The sequence below is a fragment of the Apaloderma vittatum genome, unplaced genomic scaffold, assembly GCF_000703405.1.
Source record: "Apaloderma vittatum isolate BGI_N311 unplaced genomic scaffold, ASM70340v1 scaffold16188, whole genome shotgun sequence".
NCBI lineage: Eukaryota > Metazoa > Chordata > Aves > Trogoniformes > Trogonidae > Apaloderma > Apaloderma vittatum.
In genome coordinates, this window is record NW_009732550.1 from 40,945 (window position 1) to 61,156 (window position 20,212).

The 20,212-nt window shown below is 36.8% G+C and overlaps 1 protein-coding gene across 1 annotated transcript; it reads right to left on the reverse strand.

The window, feature by feature from the left end:
* Positions 1 to 1,492: 1,492 nt before the first annotated feature.
* On the reverse strand, positions 1,493 to 19,326 carry RPAP3 (RNA polymerase II associated protein 3). Its single transcript, XM_009875576.1, has 16 exons — positions 19,170 to 19,326; positions 18,617 to 18,757; positions 17,774 to 17,896; positions 16,296 to 16,423; positions 15,559 to 15,680; positions 15,129 to 15,199; positions 14,274 to 14,405; positions 12,141 to 12,268; positions 10,373 to 10,494; positions 9,915 to 9,985; positions 9,663 to 9,779; positions 6,590 to 6,801; positions 5,005 to 5,200; positions 4,277 to 4,374; positions 2,817 to 2,917; positions 1,493 to 1,716 (listed from the first exon to the last, which is right to left on the reverse strand). Exons 1-16 carry the CDS (start codon positions 19,320 to 19,322, stop codon positions 1,625 to 1,627), a joined length of 2,007 nt encoding a protein of 668 aa, XP_009873878.1. The 5' UTR covers positions 19,323 to 19,326; the 3' UTR covers positions 1,493 to 1,624.
* Between the last annotated feature and the right edge of the window lie 886 nt (positions 19,327 to 20,212).

The following is a 20,212-nucleotide window of genomic DNA, read 5'->3' on the forward strand; positions in this document are numbered from 1 at the left end:
ACCTGGTCAGGCATACACCTCTGGTTCTACACCAAACTGGTAACAGTCCATAATGAGGCATGCTGTATCTACAAAGGCATATAAAATTAACTGCTTTCCCCCCAATTCTGTTAGTTACAACAGTATCCCCAACACATTATCAGAAGTGCTTTACAACAAGAATAGCCAGTTATCAAGTAACTTGGGACACATCTAGTAATAAAAGCTCATACTGCAGGCAAGCTGCAAAGCAGTGCTATATACAGAAAGACTCTTCCATTTCCCTGGTAACACCAGCTGCTCTCACGGTGCTCAGCCTCAGGGTAACTGGAAACTACCTTAAGGATCTAGTGCCCCGTTCATGTCAGCTGCTGCCCAGCCCAAGGATGTAGCTCCGTTTCATTCTTTTTTCAAATGGATTACATCTGAAGTAGGACATGACAGAGCTGCAAATGCTTTAAAATTAGTATTCTAATACTGACTACATACAGAATACATTCATACCTTTTCTTATTAATGCATCTTGGAATACTGCAGTCTATATGCCATAGCTGTTTAATCATTCCTCTGCAAAAAAGCACAACTACCGAAACAGAAGCAATGATGTCAGAAGGTTTCCATGGTCAGAGAAGCATCAGTACAGCACAAGGAAGGGCTGAATCAGGATGAAAGCAAGCTGACAGACTATTAGTATCAGCAGGATGAAAGAGATAGCAGACAAGTCTAGAGATACAGGCAAATTTTTAGATGCCACTACTGGGATGCAAGTGCTGTTATTTCCTTCTTCTGACCATGTGAACGAAACGAATAGTTTATTATGCCTAACACTATTTCTTACATCACCTAAGAATTTCAGGCAATTTCATGCCTTTGTCATCTTCATACTGGAAAGGTATTCTGCTTAGCTTCCTGAAGCTTCTTAAGGGCTTTACCTGGTTAGGAATAACTGACCTAAAATACAAATTTCACCAGAATATTTTAAAAATACTTTGAAAAGATGAAAAAAAAGTGGGTTCCCCCTATACTTTTAGTTTAATTCTACAGTATTTGGTTTCCTTTTATTCTGCAACTGCAGTTGACTTTCACAGAAATATATTAGATGTCAATGTCCAAATTCAGCTTTTGGGTAAACTCAAGAAAAAGGATTCTGGAGTTTTTTGGCCATCATACCTCAGATTCGCTTTGAACACTACATGTCATGATGTGACATAACCTTAGAAAAGAATGACTTAACGCACCTTAGTTAAAAAAAAAATTATTAAAAATTTAGTATCTTCTATTCAACATTCAGTTTATTTTCTAAAATAAAAAAATGCACATTTGTAATATACATAGTTTGATTCTTACCAAAGACATGTTTATAAATATTTTTTTTCCTTTTAATAAAGATCTCTACAGTCCAAATCCTAAAGGCCAATCTGCCTGATTAGTTTTTAGGCAAACAGATTCCCATGAAGACAATGTACATCTGTATTCTTTCAAGTGCTGGAAAGCAAATGTACCTGCAGAACCAGCCATCTGGCTAAATCAAGTTTAAGAGTTTCATTATTCATACAAAAGTAACAAAATTCCAGTCTTTGTAGTCTTCTGATGATTTCCACGTGAAAGAAATGCAGAAATAGGTATTTATGCATCAGTAATTGCACTAGGAGAAAATGCCATATTTCTTCTCCAATTCTCCAACAGAAGGATCTTTCAATCCCATGTGCTTCATATGATTGAACAATACTTGTGTAACTGTAAAAAAAAAAATCCCAATGTCAATCAGTATTTGAGTTATTTTGTTAAGGTAAATTAGTCCAATTCTTTTCTCAGTGAGAGTAAGGGTTGGATTATATAGCTGAAATACGAATAAATTTTTAGAACTACTTAAAGGATGAAAAATAGCAAAGCAAAGCTCTCCTTTTGATGTCCAAGTATTGCCTAAAAACATTTCCTTAAACAGGTATATCATCCTGACAACATCAACAGACAGCTTTTATTTTGCTTACTATCTTGGTACTATGCCATTAAACACAGAAGATGAAAGTTAAAGCCAGATGGCAGATAAAGCTTACATCAGGTTAAAGGCATAATGCAATTCAGAAAAAGAATCTACTTGCACTTCAGTAAGTCAAACAAGTTATTTTATGGACATTCACATACCAAAATTTTGAATTATAATGGTTATTAGTTAAACTCAGCTGTAGACAGTAAATTTGACATTATTTGGTCCCAGAGGAATGTTTGAGTGTCTTACTGTCACATAGTCTGTCTGGTGTGCTAAATAAATGATTGAGCCAAAACCCACTGGTTTATAAAATAAACCATGAACTCAAGCCGGTGTCAACCTGGATTGCAAACTACTTTAAGTGATTTCTCAAGAACAGGACAGACAGCTGAGTGGTTTAAAGACATGCATTCTTTTTGCCAACAGTGAAGTCAGGATTACTAAGCAATGGTTGTGAACTGCAGAAACTGTGTAATTTAGATACCTTGCATCTCAGACACAAGGTTTCATACAAATTCATAAAATTTGTAACATTACTAGCTACAAACTGAAACCCTAGAGAATCTCACTTGAGCAGACTAAAATGCAGTGGTATTACTGATAAAACCAAGAGGATTTAGCTGTAGTTGTCAAGTCTTAATGATTAATAAAGAAACAAACCATTAAGAAAAATTACACGACATTCATATTAACTTCTAACACAATCAAAAAGCTAGACAACTAACTAATCCTAACTGATTATTACATGGAATAAACAACAAGAATAGCACTAAATTTTACATATTTCCTGCTAGATTCTATAGCATCACAGAGTGATTTTTTAAAAAGACACTACAGAATTACTCACTTTTTTTCTCCGAGCCTGACATAAACATTACTGCCATATCAAATCTTTTTAATTCAGATAGCCTCTGGAGGATTTGAAGGATGAGTGATGGCTCCTCTTTCCTGAAGATTATTAGAAATATAAAAATAACTACCATTGATTAGAAAGATTCAGTAGCTGCAAGCAATATTAAAGACTTCAGGAACAAAAAATTAAAGAACCAATGGAATTCCCTTCTGTCTCATGCTCTCTGACTTTCTCATCTTTACTATATTCTTCCACCCACGAAGCAAAAAGCCAGTATCCAGAAATAATCATGCAAGCATCATTCTGATACAGAGGGAAGAGTGAAGAAATATAAAAGCCTAACTGATGCAAACAAACCACTGTTCATGTACAGATAAGCTATTATATGATTCAATGCTTACATCTTGTCCTAACGCTATTTCTACGTACGTGCATGAGGATAAGTCGCTCCTGTGGTCATAGGAAGCTCAGCAAAAAGCACATTACAGTTGCCATAATTTTTAACCATACAGAATGTTCCTAGACTGTGTTCTTTCTACATTCCTCTGGTCAACAGTAAACTGGCACTCTTTGTTACAAATACTAACAAAAAAAAAAAAAACACTGTTCTTTCAGAACATGGCCTGTCTCCCTCCAGAAGAAACATCTTTTACCTTACTGCAAACAATTTCAATTTCCTAGCCTTTACATGTCATACCACCAAATGTAGAACCGTATCTCTTAAGATATCATGTTTCACTCACATAATGGATATTTATTTTTAAAGGAACTGAGGGAAAGGCTAACATCGATTTCCATTTGCTTTTCTCCATAAAACACCCTAAAAATGTTCTGAAAGTATACTCTCAGACAGAGTAATTCAGAGAAGTGGTGCACTGTCTCTGAGAGCCCAAATGAACTTCAAGACTCAAGTGGCAGCATGGATAGAAATTCCAAGAATTACTAGGTCCTGCCTTATGAGAACTTCTAGCTCCAATACATATTTACTACAGGCTATTGTAAAATGCTAGCAGGTAATTAAAAATAAAAATTGGAATGTATCACAATAAGCATTGCACAAGAATGAAACCCTCTGTATTTCTCAGTTTTAGAAAGTTTACATAGAAAGCTATTACTGTGCAATTATACATGATAACAGAACATGCACAGTAATATGAACAAAAATTATTTCATAGAGCCTATCATTCAGTTTACAATGTTATTCAGCAGATTTCAACAACATACAGTAAAGGCTACTTATCTTTACCTCTTTTTTTCCATGTGATTTTTCAAGACATGTCCAATTGCTTAAGAAATAACAATTGAAACATTCCAATTATTGCACCATGTTCATGCTGCATGCTGGAAAGAATTTTGTAAGCCCAAAGGCAGGTAGAAAATAAAATTTAAAAAAACAAAAAGCCCAAACAAAGAGAAGAGCAATAAGCAATGTAAAATAAAGGAGTTAAACTTACTCAATGTAGAAATCATGTAGAATTTTCAGTATCTGGTTAAACAAGTCTGGATCTAAGGATTTCTGGAACAGTTTTGCATAAAGTGAAGGCTCTATTTGCTTTGGGAAAAAAAAGCAAATGTTACTTTTAGGCAAAAAAATACACTTCAGCCATGAGAATTAGAAGTGAGTTTTTAGGATGTCTTGGGTAACGCTGAAGTGTATGAAAGCACTTCCACTATTTGATGCTGAACACGAGTTTTGGGTTTTGTCTGTTCTTTTATTTTTTTGGTAATGATTCATAACTTCTCTTTAAAAAGAACTTTGAGCAACTTTTTGCAGAAATACATAAAAGCATAAGTACCCATCAGACTGGTGTGCTTCAAACATTTGTTAAATTTAAAGAGGTAAGAATGTTGCCATGTCTAATTGCCCTCAAAGCACTAATTTGAAAAAGTTCAACATGATTACATTTAAATCTTTACAGAATTAGGGCCAGTGTTTGGAAAAAGAGACAGATTATGCAGAGACCATACTTCAAATAAGGTAAGTGAAAAGTCAGGCACAAGTGAATTCTGAAACGTGGATCAAACTACTTAGTATTATGTGAAGGCAATTAAAGAAATGGACTAATGTTCACTGTTAAGATGCTCTAACAATAGCCATCCTTTTGGCTTAAGTTTGCACTGTTTCTTCAATGACAACTGAAGAAACTGTCCAAGCCCTGTCAGTCAACACCGTGTTTCATACCTTCAGGTATAAGTACATGTTTTCCGGGCAGTCTTTCAACTTCCTGAAGTCAGACTCAAGCTGGAAAGAATTTGCAGGAACAGCAGGGACTGGAGAAGCAGGGCTCAATGACCTTCTGATTTCATTTTCCCTTTGTTTGTCCGCAGGGAAAGATGGATAAAACATTGATGAACTTCCTTTCCCACTAGCAGGAAGCCTACAGACAGATTTCGAAATATGTAATCAAGAAACCATTTAAGGAAATCCTACACCAAGACCTAACCAGAGATCTTTCACAGAATCACAGAATGTCAGGGGTTGGAAAGGACCTCAAAAGATGGTCTAGACCAGCCCCCCTGCCAGAGCAGGATCACCTACAGTAGGTCCCACAGGAACACGTCCAGACGAGCTTTGAATGTCTCCAGAGAAGGAGACTCCACAACCTCCCTGGGCAGCCTGTGCCAGTGCTCTGTCATCCTCACAGGGAAAAAGTTTTTTCTAATATTTTTGTGGAAACTAAAAATCTAAAATACTAAGAAAATTTTGTAGAATACTATATCTTGGTTTAAGCAGCTATCTAAAAAAAGGCCCTTCAAATTATGGAAGCTTTATACTTGATTAATCTCTTCTCAAAGAACAAACTATCAAGTATTGACAAATACACTCAGCCCTTCTCTACATTGTTTCTGGAAATAACTGCATTTCCTGGTACAGATTTCTATTATACTTGGCTGCAAAACAAATAAAGTACATTTTCTGCAATTTCACAATGAAAAACAATAACCATGTCAAACAAATAAACAGTTTTCAACACTGATTACAGTGGAGTCCTATAATTTGTCAGTTAATTTATTTTTCAGAAGATATAAAATGGCTAAGAAATACACTTTTTTCTTCAGCACTTCACAGTAAATACTTCTGAGCTGTAAAGAGTGGGTGTCGGAGTGTGTTTCTCATAGAAATTCTTCCATCAGAGCTCCATAAAAAGTAAGTACTATTAACAGAATGATATGATGCCAAAGCATACAGAGCTCTCCTAAGCAGACAAGACATAGAGTTCCAACAGTTGGCAGGGATAAAGTCTGGACAGTGGCTTGTACGTCTCAGCCTAGTTCCAGCCACCCAGAATTGAGCTTGCCCAGCTAACACAGTGGAACTTGGGAACTGTGAGCAAACTTGAAGTTACTGTCTGCCTGCTCAGCAGAGAGAGAGGTAACGCTCTTATCGGGTCCTCCACTCTCACACAACTGGTGTGCAAAGAATGACTGAACTCTACTCAGAATCTACCCTAAAGCATTACAAATAAAAATCACAGTTAGGGATGACAAAGGTACACAAGAAATAGAATATGGCAAATAGGAAAATATTATGAACTTCTTTGAAATGAAATGACAAGACTAGTTTTCCATCTGACACTAAATAGAACACAGTTGTCACAAGCACTACGTGATCAAAGAGGCAGACGTGTAAGAACTGTAGTTTCATTCAGTATTTTCTCTTTAATTCAAATTCTCCAAAGTACCTCCTCACATATAAATCTGAAAACGAAGACAACATTTCAACTACATTTACCTTTTAAGAAGAGGATCAGAATATTTATACTTACTGCAATGGTGATGTATCACTGATTTCTTCTATTTTCAAGTGCTTTGCTTTTGGAATGTCCATTGTAGTCAATTGATCATCCTGACCTAGATTTTCTCTTGTTTCAACACTCATTGAATTCCTCCAGTTATTGATTAAAGAAGTAGTGCTGGGCATATCACTCTCTGGTGTGTCATCATCAACTTCCTCAATAGCTATTCTTCGCAAAGGCTTCTAAATAGAACACAGATCTCACATCACATGTGTATCCTCAGCATCAGTGTATATGCAAGCCACAGAAAAAAAGCAGTGTTTAATTTTAAATAAACTCATGATAACCAGTTTCATTTGTAGTGGTGCACATGGAAGATACTTTCAAAAAAGGTAAGTGGCAAAAAAGAAAACTATGTGATATTCTACAGGAAGCCTTGTATGACGATTTTATTGCTTTACTCTCATGAGTCAGTGTATCCTTAATCTAGAGGATCTCAGAATCTGCATTCTGTTTTCCTAGTAATTACAAAAAACAAAAGTCGTTTCGGATTTTTCTCCCCACTACTAAGGCTGAATAGGTAAGGATTACCATCTATTTTGACCAATTACCTGGTCAAGCTTTGTAATTTAGCTACACAAGTAAGTATCTAGCAACACAGGCCTTGACACTCAACTTAAAAATTCGAGATGGTAAAAGTCTGTAACTCAGGCCTGCTGGCTGACCAAGTTAAACACATCATGAAGCCAATTACTTCCACCACTATAGTATACATTAACTAAAATCACAGAATCGTAGAATGTTTCAGGATGGAAGGAGCCTTTAAATGTCATCTAGTTCAATGCCTTTGCAGAGAGCAGGGACACCTTCAGCTAGACCAGGTTGCTCAGAGCCCTGTCCAATCTGGCTTTGAATGTTTCCAGGGATGGGACTTCTATCTATCACATCTCTGGACAACCTGTTCCAGTGTTTGCATACCATCATTGTAAAAAAAAAAAAAATCTTCCTCATATCTAGTTTAAATCTATCTTCTTGTGGTTTAAAACCACTATGACTTGTCCTATCGCAACACGCCCTGCTAAAAAGATTGTCCCCACCTTTCTTATAAACCCCTTTTAAGTATTGAATGGCCACAGTATGGTCACCTCAGAGCCTTCTCTTCTCCAGGCTGAACAATCCCAATTCTCTTAGTCTGTCCTCACAGGAGAGGTGCTCCAGCCCTCTGATCACTTTTGTGGCTCTCCTCTGGACCTGCTCAAGCAGGTCCATTTCTTCCTTGTGCTAAGGACTCCAGAGCCAGACAGAGTGCTCCAGGTGAGGTCTCACCAGAGCAGAGTGGTAGAATCACCAACTTTGACCTGCTGGCCACATTGCTTTTGATGCAGTCCAGGACAAAGTTGGCCTTCTGGGATGTAAGCACATTGCTGGCCCATGCCCAGCTTTTCATTTACCAGTACTCCCAAATCCTTCTCTGCAGGGTTGCTCCAAATCTTTTCACTCCCTAGCCTATACTGATAGTCGAAGGTGCCCCAACCCAAGTGCAGGACCTTGCCCTTGGCCTTGTTGAACCTCATGAGGTTCATACAGGCCTACTTCTCAAGCTTGTCCAGGTCCTCCCCCTTGGGAGGTCCCTCGCCTCATGTATCAACCGCACCACTCACTGCAAACTTGCTAAGGGCGCACTCAAACTCACTGCTTCAGCTTTTTTAGTGTCAATTTTAGTGACAATTACTGTTGACCATCACCTAGCACCATCTTCACAGGTCTTAGAAGGAAACAGAAGGATCACTTTTACCGTGAAATTTCACTTCCTGAACATGAACACAGAATATATTTGTCTAGATATAAAGATGCAAATTGGATATGCTCAGCAATCCAGAAACCGCAGATTTCAACTCTACTGCCATGGCATCATAAAGCCTTCATAGCAGTTCGCAAACAGCTTTAAACCATGTCAAAGAAATCTTGTTTTGGTGCACTGACAGCTAATACATGGTTTGCTTTGACAACATACCATCTTATCACTGTGCTACGACTGGAAAGCTGTCTCATTGACACAAAAAAAATTACAGTTCTCTCTGCAACCCTTGGGCAGTACTAAAACCTCAGATGCTTCATCCATACTTGTTCTACCCTAACAGAATAATAAAAAAAAAAATAAATCATCCTAGTATCTCCACTTAATTTAGCTGCTAAACTGAAAACTTAATATAATTGCCTATAGTATTTCAGCTACTTCACAATAAATTTAGGTTTATATTCACATGGTTATAATGAGTCCATAATACTTCCCCCTGGCCCACACCACAGAAAAAGGATCAGAATAATCACATATTTTCTACTAAAACTATTTGTCTGAATTCTATGTTTAATGGAGGTAAACAAACATTTTGAAATCAAGAGCAGGACACTACAGTACTCCATACAACTCAATTATTAAATGTACTAAAAGGGGAAGCCTAATACATAACGAAACTCATGTTATTCTCCATACTATCATATTTTGTCATAAATCATTAATCTGACTATAACCACTGTTAATTCATAGTCCTAAAAATACTGCTTTTTGAAAACCAATACCAAGATACACTACAGTTTATGTGGATGAAAATGCAGGCTCAAGACTCTTGCAATAGCCTCAGGTGACACCAGCAGGTGACATGGGTAGACAAGTTGTCCTGTTACCACTACAGCTGCTACAGAAAAGGTAAACAGCAATCAAAAAGAAGAGAAGTTTACCCGGAGCTTTCTCAAGTCTCCAGTCAACCACAGAGACTTAACTGCCTCCTTTTTACCCTCAACTGCAATGTCAGCTATGGACCCAGGACAAAGATGTGGGGTTGCCTCCTCATTTCATGTTCTAGATACAGGCACACACCACATTTCCTCAGTGTGGTACTACTGTCTGAAAACGCTATGGTTACCTACACATGGAAATATTGAAGTTATGCTATTGAAAAAAATATAAAAAGAGCAAATCTGTAAGTTTTGGGCTTTCCATAGGCAAAATAGATATATCAGGAGTTAGCTTACATAAATAAGAAGCAGATTTTAAGCTCTACTTTCCCCATCATTACAGAAAGCAATTCACAAAACAACTTACTGTTGATTTCACGTGTAATGGATTATCAATCAGTTTCACTATGTTTTTTATTTCCGTTTCTTTTATCAATACTGCAGGATATTCCTGGTGAGTCTGCTGTTCCTTCTCAGCTAACTCCTGCAAAATGATAAGTTGCCCAAAAAAATCAGAATTTGCAGAATAAATACAACTTATGTTTAATATTATGCAATAAGAATGAAAACACTTTATTACTACAGGCTTAAACAAACAGTAAGGCAGAAGTATACTTACATTCCTTATTTTAGTGAGTTCATTTATTGCTTGTTTATTTCCAGGTTCCAGCTTCAGAACAGCTTCAAAATCTGAATGAAAAACAACATATGAAAACTGTAGACATTTCTAGTTACAAAGTACTCCTTGCAAATTTTTAAATCTTCTATTTTATTTTCACAGGTCTAAAACAATTAAAGGCAATTAAGTCACCCTAATGCTTACACCACAATGCAGTTTTTAAACACAGTTTTCAAACTACTTCTTACTATTTATCATAAACAACAATAGCTGTAATTTCCACAAAAGTTTTTACACATATTCAGTGAAACATAAAAAAGCTCTGCCATTCTTAACTTCTGCACCGATAACCTTAATTAATCAGCAATAGTCTAGTATGAGAAGATTTTAAAAAAAATATATCAGGATGTCCTTGTACTCATATCCATCATCACACTTAAGCTAATTCAAAGTCCTACCTTGCATAGCTTCTTTTAGCTTTCCAAGAGCAACTCTGGCAGCTCCTCTTCTGGCAAAGGCTTTAGAATAGGAGGCATCTAAGAGCAGAGCTTGTGTACAGTCTGTTTCTGCCTCTTCATATCTCAGCAAAACAGTAGCACAAAATTAATAATCAGTCGCAAGAGTGCCTTTCAACTGAAAGGCAGAGATAACTAAAAAATTAAAAACTGATAACAGATCTTAATTACCTATGTACCTATAAATACACATCACTGAGCTAAACTGTAAAAATAAGGTTAAATATATAAAATATGATTTCTCAGCACCTTGAAATTTCAGCCAAAACTTTTGCTATCATGACACATTGCTGACTCTTTTATCATCACGGAGAAATTCACTTGCTCTGTGAAAATAAATCCTTAAACCCTGTCAGAGTCCACTTTAAACATTAAATAGCCTTAAAATGAAAGTCAGCAACATTTCTGTGCTTCTGAAAACCAGAAATACTACTATAAACAAAAGAGAAGCAGGCATATATGAGAATAAATTCCTCTACATCTCAATTTCTGTGACTGTTCCTTAACTATTTCACAATAAGTCAGTACAATAATGTCAGTATAACCTTGCATTAATTTGTTTCACTGTAAGACCATATTTCTTCATCCAAGTTACATTTATTTATATGATTCCACTATGTGTATATTAATGTATTTTCATTCAATCCTCTTTTCCTCTTTCAATCTATCACTAAATTTATGCAAACAGTATCTTTTTTCATGTTCTTATCTGTTCTAGAGGTTTATAAGAATATCAGTGAGCTTCTGCTGCATTTTATGTTTGGGCCCTCTTTGAAAGGTAAAGACCCATGATACACTGATTTATCATACAGAATTAATTCTCTTGCGTGGTCATTCAATTAAAGTTATCACTTTATCTGATCCTCCGAGAACATTATTTGCATTGTGATGTCCTCCATGGCTTCAGCACTAAATTATAAATGTTGTGTCAGAAATACTACCTGTACAACCAACTTTATAATCTCATAATTTCAGATCAGGATATTGTCTCTACGAACGGGCAGACATGCCACGTTAGAACAGATGATCAACATATGCTCAGCTCTTTCCTTCTCATGTCACCAGTTTTAAACCACTATATCATCCGTGAGTAAAAAAAAAAAAAAAATCAGACTTCAAAACCAGTTACATGGAATTTCTCTTATTTGCTAGAAAGTATGCATTTCCTCCTGTTACTTGAACAAAGATTCCTTAAAAACAAGCTAACTACACATACTCCATTAATGTAGTTAAAAAAAAAAAAAAAAAATCAAACAAACAAACTTTAAAAAGATGACAATTTCCAGAAAAAGCTCCTATCCATTCCCTTTGAAGACAGAAGTAATAATCCTCTTCTTTTTATGGTGCAAAATTTAGTAGCTGACTGGATTTTCTAGTAAAAAAGACATTAAAGCTTTGGTCAGGTCCTTTGAGAAAAGTGAGTATTTAGAATTTCACATACATAAAAGAATGAAAATCAAACTTTAGAAACTATAATTTCATACTGATGCTATTTTACTCTTTCAGAGCTTCCTACCTACGAAATGCATTGTAAGATCATACGTATCAAGTTGTTCTCTCTCCCTTGCTGTTTTTATTCTGATTTATTTTATACTGAATTCTGAAAAGAACTAGGAGTGACAGTAACATAACCTGAATGAAAAATCTGCTAGATCATTCTTCTGTCGAGTTCACGACAAAGAAACAGTACAGCACATGCAATCCTACTTACTTTTCAATCTTCAGGTAGGCCATGGCTCTGTTAGCTGGCAGAAGCGCATTGGTGCCATCTGCTGCTATACCACGGGTATAACATTCTATAGCAGCCTCGTACTTTCCTTCTTTGAAATAACCATTACCCTGTAATATTTAGGTTAGAGAAAAACACCATGGAGAAAGACGTAGTGCAATGACCTTCCCTTACGCTTTTTAGTAGACAGGGTCACAATATCAGGAAGATGGATCACAAAGAACACCCACATCAGGGAAGATATTTATGGTCTATTTCTTCCTAACTAAGCTTAGAGGCGGATCACAAAAAATAACTAAATTTTTTGTCCTAGCACTTCAAGGATTAAAAAATAAATAAATCATGCTACATACATAATGTAAGTGCAGACTTACAAGTCTGTTATTTGCGATTTATCTTTACTCATGACGTGCAGGACAAACTGCCCTGCACCTCCTGAATTTAAATGTAAGCTGTACAAAGCTGAACCTTCACAATTCCCCTTTCAAGACTACTTTCCGCACTGCGCAAATCTGTCTTTATGCTGCCACATCCATGAAACTGTTATCCTCAAACATCACTTTGGCCCAGATGTTGCTGTTACTGTCTAATTAACACTCCAGACAACAAAATTAATTACTTTTTATGCCTGCTTCAAAAAGACTAAAATTATCTTCTGCGTCTCAGTGCCTGAGAAACTGAGTATGAGCCAGCAACATGTGCCCGCAGGCCGGACAGTCAATCACATCTTGGGCTGTATCAAACGAAACATGGCCAGCACATTGATTCTGCCCCTCTGCTCTTCTGAGACCCCACCCGCAATACCGTGCTCAGCTCTGGGGCCCCCAACAAAAGAAGGACATGGACCTGTTGGAGTGAGTCCAAAAGAGGGACACAAAGATGATCACGGGTCTAGAGCACCTGCCCTGTGAGGACAGGCTGAGGGAGCTGGGGCTGTTCAGCCTGGAAAAGATAAGGCTCAGGGCAGACCTAACAGTGGCCCTCCAGTACTTAAAGGGGGGCCACAGGAAAGATGGGGAGGGGCTCTTCATCATCGAGTGCAGTGATAGGACAAAGGGTAATGCTTTCAAACTAAAAGAGAGTAGATTTAGATGTGATAGATTAAATATAAGGAGTAAATTCTTTACTATGAGGGTGGGGAAATACTGGAACAGGTTGCCCAGGGAAGCTGTGGATGCCCCCTCCCTGAAAGTGTTCAAGACCAGGCTGGGTGGGGCTTTGCACACCCTGGTCTAGTGGGAGATGTCCCTGCCCAAGGCAGGAGTGTCAGAACTAGATGATCTTTTAGGTCCTTTCCAACCCAAACAATTCTATGATTCTATGGTTATCTTCTTTGCTACTATTCACTCAATGGAAAAAAGCAAAGGCCACTGTTGAGACTTGGCAGAATCATGTTGCCAGTAACAGACCCATAGTGAGTCAACTCTGCTACCAACGAAGTACTGCACTAGACTGAAATTTCTCTTCTATGGCCTCTTTAAACTTTTGTTCCTTTTACCTACTTAATTTATGCTATCATTCTTCTCCTACTAATTACCTCTTATAACCAGTATAGGAAACCTAAATATTGATAAAAAGTCAGAAGTTAATAGCTATGCAAGAAAACAAAGAAAATTATGTTTTAGTTTATGTTATTTCTCAATTGTAAAAGTGGTAGAAGGCGAAATCAATAAGTCAATGGTGAGTCAAGACCATGTATCCAGAAATACATTTTTACCGTCATTGTCACCTACGCTCCCTGATGTTCTTTTTGTAACTGCTTTTCACCATGTAATTAGGTTCGAAAACACAAGAAACAGTCCACAATTGGACAATACTGGAGAAATGGTATTCTGTAAAACACAGTTCAAGTTCTACTTGAAATTTACATAGAATTTGGGCAGTAGAAATCTATCTTGTATAATTATTCCTCCAGAAGAGTCCAAACAGAAGTCGTTGTCCTGCACCCCCGCCAGAGCCCCAAGAGGGAAACAATTAAGGTTATATCAGGACATTGTATTTAGGACGTTCAAGACAGTATTAGGTTTAATTTACACATTTGCATAGCTAACTTTTTGCATAGCTACTTTTCTTCACTAGTTCTCTTCATGTTCCACAGAAACCTGCAGAACTTACCAGATCTTTTTCTGTAATAGCTTTCTGCTTAAGCTGCTCATCTTCAATGCGCTTCTTCTCTTCATCTGTTAATTCTGGTCTGACTGCAACTTCAAACTCTTTCTTCTCTGAACTTTCATTTGACAATAGAGCCTGCAAAGACGCATTTTCCTCAATAAGTATTTTCCCCACTTACACATTTTCAGAACATAAATTATGATATATTCTAAACTTTTAAGACGCAAATATGTGCCAAGCATTTTAAAAGAAGTGTCTGTGTTACAAGTTCAGTGCAAATTGAAATGATCATTCTAAATCTTCTCAAAAATGTATTTCTGAGGGACTGTGAGTCAGAATATAACTTGGCAAATAAGTATGCTGTTTCTAAAGCATAATGTAAAATGATCCATGGAATATGTCTATATATACTTCAATTCACAAATGATTTCACTATGATTTCACTTACTGGAAACTTCGTGTCTTCATTCTGAAAATTAATTTTTCAAGCACTTTCAAAACTGCACTTGAAGAGGTGTAAGCATATTCACACAGTAATAACAGGTGAGCTTATACATACTACATTCATCATAATCAACATTCTCTCCCTGTCATGAAAGCAATCAGACTTGCAGTAGACTACTATGTTTTGTTAGGCTTAAAACCACATTTTCTGGTTTGGCAGACCACAACAAGTGTCACTACAAGCAGACTACCAGCTCAGGTTTACAGCCAAGAGAAAGCAAAGGTTCTCATATGTAGTGTTACCTTGAACCAGAATGCCAAGCTGAATTCAGTTCTTGTTATACATATAAGATGGTACAGATATAAACTGAATAGGGTGTATTAATTTCTGTCACGGTCTATTAATCTTATTACCTGATTTATTTTCTTCAGTTCATTTTTTGCTTCAAAGTTGCTTGCATCCAGCTCTAAAACCTTCTCATAATCTATCAGAGGATCAGAAAAGAACATTTCAGGTAGGAACTATAGGCTACTAACCAGAGTATAACATAAAAGCATTCTTTTTTGTAGTTACCCAAGAAGCCTGAGATATTGCAAGGAACACCTTATTCCAACATATTTAAAGCTGATTTATTCTAGAACTACTAATACTCATAGTAATCATTTGGACTTGCTGCTTGAATTTTACCTTGCCAGAAGAATGGGCAATATGGTATTTCATCTTTGTTCACAAGAAATTAAAACTAAAATCCTACACCAAACAAGCAAATCACAAAAGCTTTAATCAAGCAGATAAACCAACAGTTTCTCTGCATTTTAAGGAAAAAATTTTTTAAAGACTCACCTTCTTTAGCACCCTGAAGATTTTTCAAAGCAAAGCGAGCAGCTCCTCTTCTTGCATAAGCCTTTGTGTAATTTTTATCTAAAGCAAGTGCTAAATTGCAGTCAGATTCTGCAACAGAAAATCTATCAAAAAATATTCTGAATTAGTTTGGACACATCTAGGTAACAAAACCCCAAACTTGAGCAATTTAGCTTACTCCGAAGCTCTGCAGGTTCTCCCTTGAGTGGAAATCTTACATGCTCCAGAAGGGGCATAGAACAAGTATATAAACATCTCCAGATTAAAGAATACATCAAAACAGGAAAGGAAAACAGAGGTCAACAATCTCTACTGCAACAGAAAGAATAATCAACTCCCCTATACCCTTTCTCCCCCTACACAAATCAAAGCCTTAGAAATAGAGCTCGCTGAATCTGAAAGGCAAATTAGAGAAGGTTCTTTTTCTTTGTTTTGGGGATTTTTTTTCCACCCCTCTAAGTTTTACACTGCAACACAGAAGATGATGAACTTCTAGCATAAAAGCAGAGGGAAAAAAAAATGACAGACTACCAGATTCCTTGTCCTGGTGATTTCTATTTTGCTTTGAAACTCCAATGCAGTTTGAAAGAGCGGTCTTACACAGACTGTATCACAGCATGATATATAATATAATCAAAACTTAAAACCAGACAAAAAAAGAATCTGAAGGTAGCATTTCAAAGCAGAAAATATTACAGATTTAACAATACAAGTCTTACTTTTTCATTCTATAAAAAGCCGATGCTCTGTTTGTGGGCAATACTGGATTGTAAGGATCAGAATGCATCCCTCTAGTGTAGCACTTTATAGCTTCATCAAAGTTCCCCTGTTTAAAGTAGTTATTGCCCTGTGAACAGAAAAGAGTTCTTCCAGCAAAAGTTTCTTTTAAGTAAAATATTTTAAGTATCCCATACTAAATATTTCTAATCATTTATACAATAATAGAGCTTTATTATATACTAGTTTTCAATATCGGTAGGTCATTTCCAGAAACCTGTAACAAGCACTTACGTAGTTGCTTAAATTGCCACAGGGAACTACTGAAGTTGGGGGTTTCCGTAATAAGATTTTGCATCTTTGCTTTCTAAAGTAAATATTCTCATTTCTCTCTCCTCTGGGACTCAATTTACGTCCTGTGCCCTCAACTGCTTCACTGCAGCCAAGATGATAATGGTCAAACACATTTCAATTTCTCAGCGTAGACTGCAGATTACCCATAAAGAAATTCCCACAGTAGCAGGAAAAGAACACAGAATCACAGAATGTCAGGGGTGGGAAGGGCCCTCTGAAGACCATCTAGTCCAACCACCCTGCCGAAGCAGGATCACCTGGAGTAGCTCACACAGAAACATATCCACGTGAGTCTTGGAAAGTCTCCAGAGAAGGAGACTTCACAGCCTCTCTGGGCAGCCTGCTCCAGTGCTCTGTCACCCTCACAAGAAAGAAATATTTCCTTATGCTTAGGTTGAACCTCCTGTTTTCCAGTTTGTGACCACTGCTCCTTGCCCTGTCAACACACATCTCGCCCATGCAGACAATTAGAAAAAGAAGCTCAGATAATCTACTGAAAAGTATGGACTTAATAATGGTATTAGGGGATTGCTTATAAACACAGACATTTCTCAGAGTCACAGAAGTTGCCATTCAACTTGGACTATTTCACATGGCAAAGAAACACGAGATAGGCCTCGCCATATTCCATCTGCAAAACAGAATCTGTAAAACTGAATTTGTAAAACAGAGTTTGAAAAACTGAAGTGGTATGAACCTGCCACTACCAGGGCAAGGAAGACGTACAAGTTGACTCATCATTCCCCCATGGACTCGCAACAGTATCTTAAATTTCTGGGGATTTAGTTTGGGGCATTCAGACCTCGTGTTCAGTTTTATCCATATGGCAGTTCTATACAGCAATCCAACTTCTCAAAGCAAACAAAACCCACCAATATATTAATCATCATAAACACACATTGAGCTGAGTCTTATAGGCTTTTGCTGAGATGAAAAAGAACCAGAAATGCAATAAGAATTTTCTATTTTGGAAAAACAGGCAGGAAAACAGGCATAAAAAAGTCCAAATAGACAATTCTTCCCCCAGAAGCGTGGTCTCAAGTGGACTGTCTTTTAAAAGAAACTACATATGCTCCTATGCCCATATTGCTACTTTGCAAATAACAAACATTTATAATGCCACAACCTTTTCCTTCTCTACAAGAGCCTTTTCTGCATCTATACGGATTCCATCTTCTTCAGAGTCTGATTCTGGAGATAAAGAATCATGAGTACTATCTTCTTTATCAAGTTCTTCAAGTATTTTATCCTGAAATCAGATAAAATGAACTATTACCTTTGTCGTAATTTAACAATGCAAAATAATACAAGACTTTAGGACCTTTAGTACTGTGCTTTTAAACATCTCCACTGCTTAAGTCCGTTTCACTAAGGAGTACTCCACACTTTAAAACGAAGAGATCTATTCTTTACTACTGCCAGCTGTATTTAGACTTATTACAGAACCACAGAATGTTTGGGGTTGGAAAGGACCTCAAAAGACCTTCTAGTACAACTACCCAGCCAGAATAGGATCACCTAGAGTAGGTTACACAGGAACACATCAGGTGGGTTTTGAATGTCTCCAGAGGAGCCTCCACAACCTCCCTGGGCAGCCTGTGCCAGTGCTGTCACCCTCACAGTGAAAAAGGTTTTCCTAATGCTTTTGTGGAACCTCCTGTGCTCCAGCTTGCACCTGTTCTCCTACAATTAGGAGCTTTTAATAGACAATCATTAAACCATATTTTTTTCCTTAAAGTCAAATTCACTCTGCTGGATCAGAGATCTGCCAATTTAAAACTCAGGTATTTCTCAACACTTTCTATTTTAAACATAGAAGCTTTTTGGAAGAAAGGTACTTTCTATGTTCACAGAGTACCCAGCATAATAAGATAGTGACTTGTGGACCCTCAGCACTATAACAAAATCTTATTTCAAACATAACCAACTAGGGAAGAGATTCAGTTAACAAGCAAATATTCCAACCTACCACATCAAGTTTTCCCCAGGCTTCATAATCATAAGACTTGATCTTGTTTTTCTTGTTCTCCTCAGTGGTTATTTTTGAAGGGACTTTACTTTTGCTTTTCTTCTTTTTCTTAAAGGCCTTGTTTCGAATTGGTGGCAAATTCTAAAGTGAAATAAATAATTTATTATAAAACACGTGTGTGAAAGTCACTTGTACTGAAGAACCTATAGTACCTATCTGCTGGCTAGTTTTATTTGAGATTGTTTACTTATTAAGTAATACTGATGCTGCCAACAGAAATATTCTCCTAGATCTACTCTGAATTGACTCAAAACTTGCTGGTCCCATCACCTCCAGAGGCTACTGCGCCACAGCTCTGCTGGTGAAACAGTTTGCAGAGGAATCTTTGGTCTGCTTCAGATGAGGAGCAAGTCAGCTGGGTTAGCTCATACTTTCTATTCAGATATTTTAAGTCAATAAACGTAACTTGTCTGAAGCAAAAAGCAATTATCACAACACACTATTACATTACGAATAGCTGAGTTAATATTGCCACTGGATTTATAATCTTTACCTCTTCTGGGACACCACTCTGTTTCCTTAGTTCAGAATCCACTTCTTTAATATCTTTTTCCCAGCTCTCCAATTCTCTCATAAAATCTTGCAGCTCTTCAGCATTTTGCTTCATTTGCAGCTGTAGTTCTAGAGCTTTATTTGGTGCACTCATTGTAATCTGCCAATTTTCAAGGGAAAAAAGCTTTCTGAAGAGAATTTGAAAACACGTGCTGAAGGCAGTTTGCTACTTCAAAACGAACAAATCTGACTTCCACGCAAGACAAGCTTCCCAGTAGCATAGCAGAAATCTTAAATACCAAAAGACTAAGAATACTCACAATTTAAACAAACTTTGAAAAAATGAAGGGAAGTCATGTTATTCAGAAAAATAAAGTATATCTTAACAAACAAGTCATGCTTTTCTAACTAAGTGTAAGGTAAAGTTATTTTATTATGAAGTCTGGTGAATTACAAGTCCAGCATATTGTTTGAATGGGCTTTTTTTACACTTCTGTAGCCCTCCAAGGCCTCAAAATACTGTTGAGTAATTCTTAATACTTAACAGTCATAAACTTTGCTGTTTTAATTTTGGTGTTTTAAGTGAAAGACTTATTATCACGGAAGTCTCAAGCCATGAGTAAAAAGAATCTTGGTTACAACTCAGAAAACACACATCTACATTTGAACAGCGTACAAAACAAAGAGCAGAAAGGATGAAGCAAACACACCTTTGAGACAATCACAATTTAAGTAATTCATCATGAACAAATATAAGCTTAAGTAAAAAAAAAGGGATGAATGGTTGATAACTTCTTGACTGAAAGCTTCAGGATCAGTTACAATCCTCATACAGAGATAGTACACATAAAATCTTTGAGGGAGAAAAGGACTAGATCGTTTATTTACTTTTAACATTCTGCAAGATGATAACCTAAGAGCATAGAAACATCAAAAAGTACTGGCCAAAGCTAATGATCTTGGCAATACAATGCACTGTCCATAATTATGAACAAGAGTCTCATAAAAGAAAAATACACTCTAGTGAACTAATGCTACCAAAGC

What these genes read in the sequence shown, in the direction of transcription:
- RPAP3 (XM_009875576.1), bottom strand. Translation starts at nt 19,322, where the DNA reads ATGAGTGCACCAAATAAAGCTCTAGAACTACAGCTGCAAATGAAGCAA. An exon ending in GCTAAAAGAAGCTATGCAAG is followed by an intron (nt 9,986 to 10,372) that starts GTAGGACTTTGA and finishes TTTTTCATTCAG; the next exon opens with ATTTTGAAGCTGTTCTGAAG. An exon ending in GTCAGGCTCGGAGAAAAAAA is followed by an intron (nt 1,717 to 2,816) that starts GTGAGTAATTCT and finishes TTTTTTTTACAG; the next exon opens with TTACACAAGTATTGTTCAAT.